Source organism: Abramis brama (assembly GCF_963993115.1).
Source record: "Abramis brama genome assembly, chromosome: 23".
NCBI lineage: Eukaryota > Metazoa > Chordata > Actinopteri > Cypriniformes > Leuciscidae > Abramis > Abramis brama.
In genome coordinates this window covers 2,318,408-2,333,225 of record NC_139985.1, presented here as the reverse complement: position 1 = coordinate 2,333,225, position 14,818 = coordinate 2,318,408, and the positions used below count along the sequence as shown (strand labels likewise).

The 14,818-nt window shown below is 39.9% G+C and overlaps 2 protein-coding genes across 2 annotated transcripts; both read right to left on the bottom strand.

Moving 5' to 3' along the window:
* Positions 1-2,900: 2,900 nt before the first annotated feature.
* LOC311074569 (uncharacterized protein) lies at positions 2,901-4,681 on the bottom strand (the record flags this gene model as incomplete). Its single annotated transcript, XM_084101276.1, has 3 exons — positions 2,901-3,612; positions 3,706-3,735; positions 4,627-4,681. The coding sequence occupies 3 exons, from the start codon at positions 4,679-4,681 to the stop codon at positions 3,185-3,187; spliced, it is 513 nt and encodes a 170-aa protein (XP_083957402.1). The 3' UTR covers positions 2,901-3,184.
* Positions 4,682-10,205: 5,524 nt separating this feature from the next.
* Positions 10,206-13,937, bottom strand: LOC311074863 (uncharacterized protein). The gene is made up of 4 exons (XM_084101790.1): positions 13,748-13,937; positions 11,620-11,685; positions 10,967-10,996; positions 10,206-10,872 (listed from the first exon to the last, which is right to left on the bottom strand). The coding sequence occupies exons 1-4, from the start codon at positions 13,800-13,802 to the stop codon at positions 10,445-10,447; spliced, it is 579 nt and encodes a 192-aa protein (XP_083957916.1). The 5' UTR covers positions 13,803-13,937; the 3' UTR covers positions 10,206-10,444.
* Positions 13,938-14,818: the final 881 nt, after the last annotated feature.

Genomic DNA, 14,818 nt, shown 5'->3' with positions numbered 1-14,818 from the left:
GTGTGTGTGTGTGTGTGTGTGTGTGTGTGTGTGTGTGTGTGTGTGTGTGTGTACCTGTTTTTCTATCCCGGTGGGGACTTAAACCTGAATGCACACAGACTCATGGGGACTCGTGTCACAGTGGGGACCTAAATTGAGGTCCCCATGGGTAAACAAGCTTATAAATCATACAGAATGAGTTTTTTTGGAAATGTAAAAATACAGAAAGTTGTGTGTGATGGGTAGGTTTAGGGGTAGGGTTAGTGTAAGGAGATAGAATATACAGTTTGTACAGTATAAAAACCATTAAGTCTATGGAGAGTCCCCACTAGTAAACCAGACAGTGTGTGTGTGTGCGTGTGTGTGTACGTACGTGTGTACGAGGGAAGGAAAAAACCGGAAGGGGGAATAAAGAGAGAGAGAGACAGGATCATGACAAAGAACCCCCAAAAATTTCCTTGACAGACTTATTCTTATATAATTGATGTTAGTTTATTTGTGCTTTTTTTTACTGCTAATGTCTGCCCCATTTAGGCTATTAGTTCATGGTTCATGGCTTTTACCACAGAAGAATCACTTATCAAGGGTTATTGAACTTTTTTACCTCTTTATATCTTTTGCCATAGTGATGAAATAATTAATTGATTGAAACAAAATCACAGTTCACCATCTTATGCAAAATCATGGAAAGACAAAAACATTTGCTAGAATATTTACACAAAAAAACGCTTCAAAAGTTTTTATTTTTCAGTTTTGCATAAATGGAAACATTGATGTCTCTAGAAATGTCTTTAGGCAACAACCTAAATCTAATTCTCAACCTTGGTTAAATGCCTCTACCCGTGTGCTCAGACGGGAGTGCAGAAGGGCTGAACGAAGGTGTAAAAAGGATGGGCTTCAGGTCTCTTATCAAATTTTAAAAGATTGTCTTGCCACCTATGAAAAATCGGTCAGTGATGCAAAATCTCAATACTTTTCAAATTTGATTGCCATGAATGCAAACAGGCCAAAAGTTCTTTTTAAAACTATAAACTCAGTACTTAATCCAGCCACTTGCTCAGCTTCTGTTGGTAATCTCGAGACCTGCATAGAATTTTCAGGTTTCTTTGTAAAGAAGATACTAGATATCAGATCTCACCTTTCTCCTCCTGATATGGCTGTTTCTCCCCCGATCTCTCCTTCTAGCAATTTCACTAGTTTTAAACCAGTGACTCAATCTCAATTAAGTGCATTAATTTCTAAGATGAAATTTACATACTGTCAATCTGATGTACTGCCTGGCCGTTTGCTTAGAGAGGTATTAGACACTATTAGCCCTGCACTTTTAACCATTATAAACAGTTCTTTGTCTAGTGGAGTCTTTTAAACATGCTTCTGTACAGCCCCTGCTAAAAAGATCTCACCTTGATCCATCTGTTCTTAGTAACTACCGGCCAATTTCTAAACTCCCATTTATTTCCAAGGTTTTAGAGAAAGCAGTGCTTTCACAGTTTACTTCTTACCTGGATGCCTTTAACATTTTGGATAAGTTCCAATCTGGTTTTAGAGCACTTCACAGTACAGAGTCAGCCTTGCTTAAAGTTACGAATTATCTTTTGTTGTCTACTGATTCAGGGTCATCTGTCATTCTGTTACTGCTAGATCTGAGTGCAGCCTTCGACACTATTGACCATGACATCCTCTTGAAACGACTTCAATATACAGTAGGGGTTCAAGGCACGGCATTACAATGGTTCCCCTCTTATTTAAAGGGTAGGACGTTTTCAGTAAATATTGGGTTGTTTACCTCACCTACTACACCCGTCCCTTATGGTGTTCCTCAGGGCTCTATTCTTGGCCCTTTATTGTTCTCACTCTACATGCTTCCCCTGGGCTCCATTCTCCAGAAATATAGTATAAACTATCACTGCTACGCCGATGACCTACAACTTTACCTTCCAATCAAACTTGAAAATGACTTCTCTATACAACGTCTTTTCTCATGTTTTGACGAAGTGAAAATTTGGATGGCTAACAATTTCCTGCAACTAAACACTGACAAAACTGAGGTGCTTCTGCTAGGCCCCGCTGCACTAAATACTACTCTGACAAGTAGGTTAGGCTCCCTTAGTGATAGCGTACAACCCTATGTAAAAAATCTAGGGGTCCACTTTGATCCTTTACTACAATTTGACAAGCAGGTAAACACGGTTGTAAAGAGTAGATTCTTCCACCTCAGATCTGTTGCGAAGATAAAACATTTTCTTTCTCAAAAAGATCTTGAAATTGTCATCCACGCACTAATCTCTTCAAGACTGGACTATTGTAACTCTCTGTATGTCGGCCTTCCTCAAAGCACTCTATCTCGGCTTCAGATGGTTCAAAATGCGGCAGCCAGATTGCTGACAGGAACAAAAAAGCGGGAGCATATTACTCCTGTTCTTGCTTCATTGTACTGGCTCCCTATCAAATTCAGAGTTGATTTTAAGGTCCTTCTTTTTGTATATAAGGCACTGCAAAAATCAGCCCCGGATTATATCTGTGACCTTATCCAGCCATATACAACCTCTAGGTCATTAAGATCTTGTAACCAGCTTCTTTTATCTGTCCCTCGTTCACGTTGCAAATCCAAAGGTGACAGAGCTTTCGCGGTTGCTGCCCCTAAGCTTTGGAACAGCTTACCCTTTAATATCAAGGCCTCTCCATCGCTCAACGTTTTTAAATCTAGCTTAAAGACTCATTTTTATACTCTTGCATTTGAGTGATGCTGTGTATGATTTTTTTTTTTATATATTCTTTTATTATTATTTTTATTTTTTTTCTCTATAAACCTTTTGACCGTCTGTAAAGCACTTTGGATCAACAAACGTTGTGTTAATGTTGTGCTCTATAAATAAATTGACTTGACTTGACTAGAAAGTTCTGTGGACACGATATAACAGTTCTACACATGGCAATGACAGTACAGAGAAAATCAATATCATACCTGCATAACCACATACAAACATTTATTCTGAAACGAAAACAAAAGCAAAAACAGTTGTAGGACTATTAAAAAAAAACATTTTATGTTTCCATATTGTTAAAGTTTAATACTGTGGATTTACAGCTCATCAACAACACTATTCTGCTTTTTTTTAAGTTTTATTTTTTCAGGTTTCTGTTTTTGTGGTTCTGTATATAATTGTGCATGCAAATGTTCAAAATATTAAAAGTTAATTCATATCTACATGACAGCACAATTCACAGACGCTTCTGAACCCAGAACAGATACACTGGTTTTTCGACCAATTGAAATTCCAGTTCCCAGGACTTTGAGCTCCGCCCCATTATCACCAACATATAATCCCGTATCAACTCCAAGTCCCAGTTTCACACCAACTGGACCGGCTTTAGCCGATGCGCTGGCTAATTCTGCCCGAGCCATTGCTCCGGCTCCAACCTCACCGACTTCAGCTCCAGCCGAGGCGTTGGGACCTTTGGCTTCGGCCTCGAATACACTGTATTCAGCTCGAGCTCGTCCAACTCCAGCTTTTGCATAGGCTCCAGCCTTGGAAAGACCAAATCCTCCATATGTTCCAGCTCCAGCGTAGGTGCCTTCTGCATGGGCATCTCCTGGTCTGTCAACTGTGTCACTGAGGTCTTCGACGTCGCCTAAATCAGAAAGAAATGCGAGTTTTACATTTGGCTTTTTTGTTTCCGGTTTGTATAATTTCTTATTTATGTCACTTGAAATAGTCAAATTACTTTTTCTATAAAGAATACCACGTTGTTCATCTGCAAATAAAACAAATGAGCGTTAGTGCAGTGCAAATAGATACAGAAATTTAGAAGAAAACAAAAACAGGTTTATATGAATTTATGCTATTTCATACTGAATATTAGAACATTTTGAATGTGAAAGTTGGGTTTACTCCTGCAAGCTGTAAGTTCTGTATTTGGTGTGATTTAGTCTGAGATTTGGTTTGCCTAATCCTTCACACAACAGCACTAATTGTTCAAAAGAAAGGAAGTGATCTTCTGCATCTTCATAATATGTTAGTAATACTATATTTTACATAATCTATTTTATATTTATTTATTTTAAATGTGACAACAATGAACTTCCATAATTGTCATAGTGTTTGGGAATATTCAGACACATAATATGTACACATATACCATCATTAGAAAATGAAACATTTTAGAAGTAGTGGGAGAGCGGGGCACAACCTACATTAATTCCCCACATTAATTTCACACATGTCTAGTACAATTATGTGGGTTTTGTTTCATTAATACAGTGTATACTTTTTTCTTGATTTCCCCCGAAAGAATGAAAGTGAAATGTGACAACATGGGTGGGGCACACTGTAACAGGACCGATTATAATGTTATCTGATATAATAAAAAAATACAAGACAAACTAAAATATTTTGGCAATTAAATACAATTATTAACTTTTTCATATAAAATAATGGCATTTTTTATAATTAAAAAGAAAGAATTTTTTAGTTTGACAACAAACACCGCAAAACACAGCTGTCTGAACATTGAGTCTTAGTCTTTATTCACATTTTTACATACATTAACAAATAACAATTAGGCTAAATGTAGTTTAATTAAAAAATAAATAAATTATTATTATTTATTTTAGGAAATAAAGACCAACTATTAAAAAGCACTTACCATATTTTTCTTCTTCTTCATCTCCACGGTAGGTTAAACCTCGGTTTCCAGACATGTTTAGTGTCAGAAGTTCTCAGGGCTTTGAGGGTCTCAGGTGGAGCGGTGTCTCGATCAGATCCGCTGCTCCGTCCTAATATAGGCTCCAGCCACTGAGCTATAATGACATCATATACTGTATATCAGTGGCTCCAACTGAAAGTGAAAGTGCAATGGGTTTTGCCCTGGATCTCTTTGAAATCACTATGGAGTTATTGGCACTTAGAACTTAAAACAAAATTGAACAGATGGAAGCAGTACAATAAACAAACTACATCCAATAATTGTTTATTAAAACTGAATTTTCTAGAGCATGATATCATATTCCGTTTTTTGCAGTGTTCAAAAATACATGTCTAGTTTGAATGGATAGTTCACCCAAAAAAGAAAATGAAATGAAAAGCTTTCTGACCCCCATATAGACTGCAACATTATTCACACTTTCAAGGCCCAGAAAGGTAGTAAAGACATCGTTAAAATAGTCCATGTGATAGTGGTTCAACTTCAACCTTGATTTTATTTTAAGTTACAGTTTTTCTCGATTGCTTAAACACTATAACCAGGCTTTTCAACTAAAATTTCAAAACCATAATGCCATTTATCAAAAATCCCTAAACTATAAACACCATTCCCTGTTTTGACACATGAGTCAGATTTGTTGAAATGTCACTGCAAAACTCTACACACAAATCCCTTCATTTTCATTGCCTAGACCATGTTGTCCTTTAGAAACATGGTGAAGGCGAAGGTCAGACTACAGCGTATTGTGCGCACAGCAGAGAGGCTGACTGGACAGAGGCAGCTGTCACTTAACGACCTATATGAGGCCAGAGTCAGGAAGAGGGCAGCTAAAATTGCTGCTGATCAGTCCCATCCAGCAAGTGACATTTTTAGGCTGCTTCCTTCAGTAAGAAGGTACAGAGCAGTGAGGACAAGGACCTCACGCCATCTTAATAGTTTTTTTCCAAGAGCCATTTCCCTTATGAATAACTGATTTAGCACTATTTTTGGACTATTTTATTATTTGATTTGATTGTTTTAGGCATGCTTTTTGCAGCTATACGCATATATGTTTGTGTGTTGAGTTTGTGTGTTACTGATGGCCATATCAAATTCCTGTGTATCTGCTGATGCATTTGGCGAATAAAGTGATTCTAATCTAATCTAGAAAGCACCAGCATTCAATGTTGTTCACTCAAGTCAGCACAGCTTCAGCTCAGTTAGACACAATTACCCAAGTGGAAACACTAAGAGTCAAAATTGAACATACATCAATCAGATCTTTCAATAGACAGCCTAGATAAAAGGGCCCAAATTAGTTTATTGTGTTTTAGAATAATGGATCCAGGAAGACATGAAGGAAGAGATCGGGGAGGGATGAGGAGGAGGAGGAGGAGGAAGGGCAAGAAGACAAGCAGTCTAAGATGAAATTCAAGCCACTCTAGTTGCCCATGTCTTTGTCCATGGTAAATGACTATGAGGGAGGCTGGGACAAATTTGAGTCGCTTCACCGTCACCTCGAGAGCCTTCAGGGAGGAGTGGTGGCAAACAGAATTCTATCGCTGAATAGAGACAAACATTTCCAATAGTCTTTGATGAGGTTTATTTTCTTGCAAGAAAAGGCCAGCAGTCGTACAGTCACAGAGTGATTATATAGTGTGACAGTGAAAGGAGGGCATCCTTTCTCCTTTATAGTCTTGACTCCAGAATGTTATCTTTCTAGGCAAATTATGGTATTTCAACCATATGTGGAACATTCTTAGACTTGTTCATCATATTGTATCCTTGAGTGGAGGCTCTCCTGTCACGACCAACACTCTTTACCACAAGCAACATAACTTACCAGTTTTGGAAATGTCGTTTTGAATTTATTGCCCCAGTGTGTAAGACTACGTTGTGTAGTGTGTGTGTTTGTGAGGACTTGTGTGTCCTGTCTGAGGGCAAAGTTTGGTTTTTCAGCAAGAGTGAATGGTTTTGAGTGTAGAGCTTCATTTTGACCTGAAAATAGGATGTTTGGGGAATTGGGTGAGACATTATGGATTTGTGTTCACTGTTTTGAGAATACGAGGCATAGTTTCAAGAAATGTGTTTAAGTGTTTATGTCAAATGGCCGTCGTTCTACTGGGGGACTTCAACGCCCAAGTGGGCAGCGACAGTGACACCTGGAGGGGTGTGATTGGGAGGAATGGCCCCCCTGATCTGAACCCGAGTGGTGTTCTGTTATTGGACTTCTGTGCTAGCTACAGCTTGTCCATAACGAACACCATGTTCAAGCATAAGGGTGTCCATCAGTGCACCAGGACACCCTAGGCCGGAGGTCGATGATCGACTTTGTGGTTGTTTCATCTGACCTGCGGCCGTATGTCTTGGACACTCGGGTGAAGAGAGGGGCGGAGCTGTCAACTGATCACCACCTGGTGGTGAGTTGGATCCGATGGCGGGGGAGGAAGCTGGACCGACTCGGCAGACCCAAACGTACTGTGAGGGTCTGTTGGGAACGTTTGGCCGAATCCCCTGTCAGAGAGATCTTCAACTTCCACCTCCGGCGGAGCTTCGACCGGATCCCGAGGGAGTCTGGAGATATTGAGTCCGAGTGGACCATGTTCTCCACCTCCATTGTCAACGCGGCCACTCGGAGCTGTGGCCGCAAGGTCTCCGGTGCCTGTCGAGGCTGCAATCCCTGAACCCGGTGGTGGACACCGGAAGTAAGGGATGCCGTAAAGCTGAAGAAGGAGTCCTATCGGGCCTGGCTGGCTTGTGGGACTCCTGAGGCAGCTGACGGGTACCGACAGGCCAAGCGGACTGCAGCCCGGGTGGTTGTGGAGGCAAAAAATCGGACTTGGGAGGAGTTCGGCGAGGCCATGGAGAAGGACTACCAGTCGGCCTTGAAGATATTTTGGCAAACCGTACGGCGCCTCAGGAGGGGGAAGCAGTGCAATACCAATGCTGTTTTCAGTGGAGGTGGGCGGCTGTTGACCTCGACTGGGGATGTCATCGGACGGTGGAAGGAATACTTTGAGGATCTGCTCAATCCCACCGACACGTCTTCCTTTGAGGAAGCAGAGGCTGAGGGCTCGGAGGTGGACTCGTCCATCACCCAGGCTGAAGTCACCGAGGTAGTCAAGAAACTCCTCGGTGGCAAGGCACCGGGGGGTGGATGAGATCCGCCCCGAGTACCTCAGGTCTCTGGGTGTTGTGGGGCTGTCTTGGCTGACACACCTCTACAGCATCGCGTGGCGGTCGGGGACAGTGCCTCTGGGATGGCAGACCTGGGTGGTGGTCCCTCTTTTTAAGAAGGAGGACCGGAGGGTGTGTTCCAACTATAGGGGGATCACACTTCTCAGCCTCCCCGGGAAAGTCTATGCCAGGGTACTGGAGAGGAGAATACGGCCGATAGTAGAACCTCGGATTCAGGAGGAACAGTGTGGTTTTCGTCCCGGTCGTGGAACACTGGACCAGCTCTGTACCCTCTACAGGGTGCTGGAGGGTTCATGGGAGTTTGCCCAACCAATCCACATGTGCTTTGTGGATTTGGAGAAGGCATTCGACTGTGTCCCTCGTGGCATCTTGTGGAGGGTGCTCTGTATTGAGTGCTCTATCACTGTATTGAGCTCCAGCGGTCCCTGTACGACCGGAGCAGGAGCCTGGTTCGCATTGCCGGCAGTAAGTCAGACTTGTTCCCGGTGCATGTTTGACTCCGGCAGGGCTGCCCTTTGTCGCCGGTTCTGTTCATAATTTTTATGGACAGAATTTCCAGGCGCAGCCAGGGGCCGGAGGGTGTCAGGTTTGGGGACCACACGATTTCATCTCTGCTCTTTGCGGATGATGTTGTCGTGCTGGCCCCATCAGACCAGGACCTTCAGCATGCACTGGGACGGTTTGCAGCCGAGTGTGAAGTGGCCGGGATGAGAATCAGCACCTCCAAATCCGAGGCCATGGTTCTCAGTCGGAAAAGGGTGGTTTGCCCGCTTCAGGTTGGTGGAGAGTTCCTGCCTCAAGTCGAGGAGTTCAAGTATCTTGGGATCTTGTTCACGAGTGAGGGAAGGATGGAACGGGAGATTGACAGACGGATCGGTGCAGCTTCTGCACTAATGCAGTCGATGTACCGGTCTGTCGTGGTGAAGAAAGAGCTGAGCCGCAAGGCGAAGCTCTCGATTTACCGGTCAATCTACGTTCCTACCCTCACCTATGGTCATGAGCTGTGGGTCATGACCGAAAGGACAAGATCCCGGATACAGGCGGCTGAAATGAGCTTTCTCCGCAGGGTGGCTGGGCGATCCCTTAGAGATAGGGTGAGAAGCTTGGTCACTCGGGAGGTGCTCAGAGTAGAGCCGCTGCTCCTCCACATCGAGAGGGGCCAGCTGAGGTGGCTCGGGCATCTGTTCCGAATGCCTCTTGGGCGCCTTCCCGGGAAGGTGTTCTGGGCATGTCCCACTGGGAGGAGGCCCCGGGGAAGACCTAGGACTCGGTGGAGGGACTATGTCTCCCGGCAGGCCTGGGAACGCCTCGGTGTCCCCCCGGAAGAGCTGGAGGAAGTGTCTAGGGAGAGGGAAGTCGGGGCATCTTTGCTTAGACTGCTGCCCCCGCGACCCGGCCCCGGATAAGCGGAAGAAGATGGATGGATCAATGTTTCTTTTCCAATGACACAGAGAGTCGACACTGCACTTCTGTGACTTTTATTTTGGAGCGACTGAAGTTCGATTTGACTCTGGAATCAGATATTTATGATGTCAGATATCAAGTGTCTCATGTGCAGAGAGAGGCCTATGTGGCATAAGGCAGTTTTTTTGCTGCTATATCATTTGGGCCCAAACACTGAAAGTGCAATGGCCGCTAATATTATTAATATTACTAGTATTACTATTATTTACAAGGTTTTGGATGTTTTTGAGGCACTTGTCAGCCATTAGTGGAACATTTAAATGTAAATGTAAATCTAAACATTGTTTAAGATTAATCTAAACATAAATTCTAAATATAAAATATATCCTCAAATAATAAACCTAAAAAAAAAAAGTAAGCAATTGTGACCTTACTTAGTCATAAGCAATACTCTTTTGAGCAACTAGACTAGAGTTACAGTCTCCATCTTCAATTTTCTATATTCATCTATTTGTATTACATTTTTCTATATAAGAACCCCAAAACATTTCCTTGAGTCAGACTTATTCTTATATAATTGATGTTAGTTTATTTGTGAATTTTTTTACTACTAATGTCTGCCCCATTTAGGCTATTAGTTCATGGTTCATGGATTTTACCACAGAAGAATCACTTATCAAGCGTTATTGAACTTTTTTTACCTCTTTATATCTTTTGCCATAATGATGAAATAATTAATTGATTGAAACAAAATCACAGTTCACCATCTTATGGAAAATCATGGAAAGACAAAAACATTTGCTAGAATATTTACACAAAAGAACGCTTCAAAGGTTTTTATTTTTCAGTTTTGCATAAATGGAAACATTGATGACTCTAGAAAGTTCTGTGGACGTTATAACAGTTCTACACATGGCAATGACAGTACAGAGAAAAGCAATATCATACCTGCATAACCACATACAAACATTTATTCTGAAAGCAAAAACAGTTGTAGGATTATATAAAAAAAAACATTTTATGTTTCCATATTGTTAAAGTTTAATACTGTGGATTTATAGCTCAACAACGACACTATTCTGCTTCTTTTTTTAAGTTGTATTTTTTCAGGTTTCTGTTTTTGTGGTTCTGTATATAATTGTGCATGCAAATGTTCAAAATATTAAAAGTTAATTCATATCTACATGACTGCACAAGACAAAGACGCTTCTGAACCCAGAACAGATACACTGGTTTTTGAACCAATTGAGAATCCAGTTCCCAGGATTTTGGCCTCCAACCCATTATCACCAACATATAATCCCGTATCGACTCCAAGTCCCAGTTTCACACCAACTGGTCCGGCTTTAGCCGATGCGCTGGCTATTTCTGCCCGAGCCATTGCTCCGGCTCCAACCTCACCGACTTCAGCTCCAGCCGCGGCGTTGGGACCTTTGGCTTCGGCCTCGAATACACTGTATTCAGCTCGAGCTAGTCCAACCCCTGTTTTTGCATAGGCTCCAACCTTGGAAAGACCGATTCCTCCGTATGTTCCAGCTCCAGCGTAGGTGCCTTCTGCACAGGCATCTCCTGGTCTGTCAACTATGTCACTGAGGTGTTCGACGTCGCCTAAATCAGAAAGAAATGCGAGTTTTACATTTGGCTCTTTTTGTTTCCGGTTTGTATAATTTCTTATTTATGTCACTTGAAATAGTCAAATTACTTTTTGTATAAAGAATACCACGTCGTTCATCTGCAAATAAAACAAATGAGTGTTAGTGCAGTGCAAATAGATACAGAAATTTAGAAGAAAACAACAACAGGTTTATATGAATTTATGCTATTTCACACTGAATATTAGAACATTTTGAATGTGACAAGTTGGTTTTACTCCTGCAAGCTGTAAGTTCTGTATTTGGTGTGATTTAGTCTGAGATTTGGTTTGCCTTCAATCCTTCACACAACAGCACTAATTGTTCAAAAGAAAGGAAGTGATCTTCTGCATCTTCATAATATGTTAGTAATATTATATTTTACATAATCTATTTTATATTTATTTATTTTAAATGTGACAACAATGAACTTCCATTATTGTCATAGTGTTTGGGAATATTCAGAAACATAATATGTACAAATATACCATCGTTAGAAAATTAAACATTTTAGAAGTAGTGGGAGAGCGGGGCACAACCTACATTAATTCCCCACATTAATTTCACATGTCTAGTACAATTATGTGGGTTTTGTTTCATTAATACTGTGTATACTTTTTTCTTGATTTCCCCCGAAAGATTGAAAGTGAAAAGTGACAACATGGACCGGCTTTAGCCGATGCGCTGGCTAATTCTGCCCGAGCCATTGCTCCGACTACCTCACCGACTTTAGCTCCAGCCTTGGGAAGACCGTTTCCTCCATATGTTCCAGCTCCAGCGTAGGTGCTTTCTGCACAGAAAAAAATTGGTCTGTCAATTGTGTCACTCATGTCTTTGACGTCGCCTAAATCAGATAGAAATGCGAGTTTTATATTTGGCTTTTTTGTTTCCGGTTTGTATAATTTCTTATTTATGTCACTTGAAATAGTCAAATTGCTTTTTCTATAAAGAATACCACGTTGTTCATCTGCAAATAAAACAAATGAGTGTTAGTGCAGTGCAAATAGATACAGAAATTTAGAAGAAAACAACAACATGTTTATATGAATTTATGCTATTTCACACTGAATATTAGAACATTTTGAATGTGACAAGTTGGTTTTACAACTGCAAGCTGTAAGTTCTGTATTTGGTTTGATATAGGGGAGAGCGGGGCACAAAGTAACACTTTTTGACTTTCTCAATTTGTGTAAATCTACTTATGGTTCAGAGTATTTATTTTTTCCCACATTAATTTCCCACATGTCTAGTACAATTATGTGGTTTTGTTTTATTAATACAGTATATACTTTTTTCTTGATATACCCCAAAAGAATGGAAGTGAAATGTGACAACATGCCCCATAGGTGGGGTACATTGTAACATGTGAGGGGCACATTGTAACATGACCATATGACAGCTTAAAATCTGATCTAATAAAAAAGATATACAAGACAAACTACAATATTTTCTCAATAAAATACAATTATTACCTTTTTCATATAAAATAATGGCATTTTTTAATAATTAAATTAAACTCATTTTTAAATTTTGACTACGAACACAGGTAAATAAAGCTATACAACATAGTTCAAAACAAATAATTAATTAGTAATTTCTGAACATTGACTCTCAGTCTTTATTCACCTTTTTCTCATGTTTTCTCAATAGAATTAATACAAGTATAAAATAGAATATCATATTTCTAATAGGGGCACATTGTAACGCAGTGTGACAACATGCCCCGCCTGCACAACTGGGATTTAACCCCGGCTAGTGTCTTCTGCTAGTTAGCGAAGCATTAAAGAACTATCTCAACTGTTAAATAACATATTGGAGATTAAAATAATATCAGATTTGTCTAATTTCAAATAAACACAAAAAATGGAGATGAAAAATTAACTTAAGAAATTTACTTTTGCTATGGTTTAATAAATGTCTATGGATATCTTCCAAAAAAATAATAATTTTGGTGCAATTTTTTCTCTATATAGTGTTGATATGGCAACTAGTATATACACCAAGTTTCGTCATGCTAGCATGTGTGGAAGTATTTAAAACAAGCGTGTTACAACTAGCCCCGTGTTACGTTGTGCCCCGCGCTCCCCTAGTCTGAGATTTGGTTTGCCTAATCCTTCACACAACAGCACTAATTGTTCAAAAGAACTCTTAAAAGAAAGGAAGTGATCTTCTGCATCTTCATAATATGTTAGTAATACTATATTTTACATAATACATTTTATATTTATTTATTTTAAATGTGAAAACAATGAACTTCCATAATTGTCATAGTATTTGGAAATATTCAGACACATAATATGTACACATATACCATCGTTAGAAAATGAAACATTTTAGAAGTAGTGGGAGAGCGGGACACAACCTAACACTTTCTTGACTTTCTCAGTTTGGGTAAATTCACTGTATTAATTTTTCCCCACATTAATTCCCCACATGTCTAGTACAATTATGTGGGTTTTGTTTCATTAATACAGTGTATAATTCTTTCTTGATTTCCCCCAAAAGAATGAAAGTGAAATGTGACAACATGGGTGGGGCACACTGTAACAGGACCGATTATAATGTTATCTGATATAATAAAAAAATACAAGACAAACTAAAATATTTTGGCAATTAAATACAATTATTAACTTTTTCATATAAAATAATGGCATTTTTTATAATTAAAAAGAAAGAATTTTTTAGTTTGACAACAAACACCACAAAACACAGCTACATTGACTCTCAGTCTTTATCCACATTTTTACATACATTAACAAATAACAATTAGGCTAAATGTAGTTTAATAAAAAAAATTTTTTTTATTATTATTTATTTTAGGAAATAAAGACCAACTATTAAAAAGCACTTACCGTATTTTTCTTCTTCTTCTTCTCCACGGTTGGTTAAATGTCGGTTTCCACACATGTTTAGTGTCAGAAGTTCTCAGGGCTTTGAGGGTCTCGGGTGGAGCGGTGTCTCGATCAGATCCGCTGCTCCGTCCTAATATAGGCTCCAACTGAAAGTGAAAGTGCGATGGGTTTTGCCCTGGATCTCTTTGAAATCACTATGGAGTTATTGGCACTTAGAGCTTAAAAAAAAAATGAACAGATGGAAGCAGTACAATAAACAAACCACATCCAATAATTGTTTATTACAGTATTTCACAATTGCTAAAACACTAAACCCCATTCTCTGAACCCAATGCTCAGTGGCCTAAACCCATTTGTCGAATCAGTCACTCTGTAGGCAAAACCTTAAACAAGTTCAGGTAGTTAAGACACTGTTTGCAAATCTCATCCACTCTTTTTGCAAAACTCTAAACACATTCTCACTCACTAAAACACATTTTGCACTGTGTTGCAAAATGGTAAATACATGTGGCAAACGTTAAACACAACTACAACACCGCTGTCATCGTTTACACACAGCAACTCAAAATTGTTCACACTTGTTTCTAATGATGTGATCAAATCAGTTGTCTAGAATATAAGCCAGTCCAGAGTACACAGGGGGCCCAGGTACGCTGAATGTTGATTCCAACAATGGATGGAAACAATGTGAGAGGCAGAGGAGGAAGAGTTCGTGTAAGAGGTGGTGGACGAGGATGAAGAGTACAAGGACAACGAAGAGCAAGACCAAGAATAGTCATTTCAGATCAAATTCGGGCAACTGTGATAGACCATGTTCTTGTTCATGGAATGACAATGTGGGAAGCAGGACAAAGAGTACAACCCAATTTGAGCAGATTCTCTGTGGCCACCATAATCAGGACATTCAGAGAAGAGAACAGGTAAATGTATTGTTTTTCTAATTTGTGCAACTGAAAGTTTACTGTATACATTTGATACAGTACATCAGTTTGTCAGGGGACTGGGGAAAAAAGAAAAAAAGATTTACAATACATTTTACATATGAATGTTATGTCCATTACTATTGTTACT

Excerpts from the sequence above, each read along its gene's own strand:
- LOC311074863 (XM_084101790.1), bottom strand. The coding sequence starts at position 13,802 with ATGTGTGGAAACCGACATTTAACCAACCGTGGAGAAGAAGAAGAAGAA. Across the intron at positions 10,997-11,619 it reads CAAGGCTGGAGCTAAAGTCG|ATGAACGACGTGGTATTCTT; the intron begins GTGAGGTAGTCG and ends TTTTATTTGCAG. Across the intron at positions 10,873-10,966 it reads TGGTATTCTTTATACAAAAA|GCGACGTCGAACACCTCAGT; the intron begins GTAATTTGACTA and ends TTTCTGATTTAG.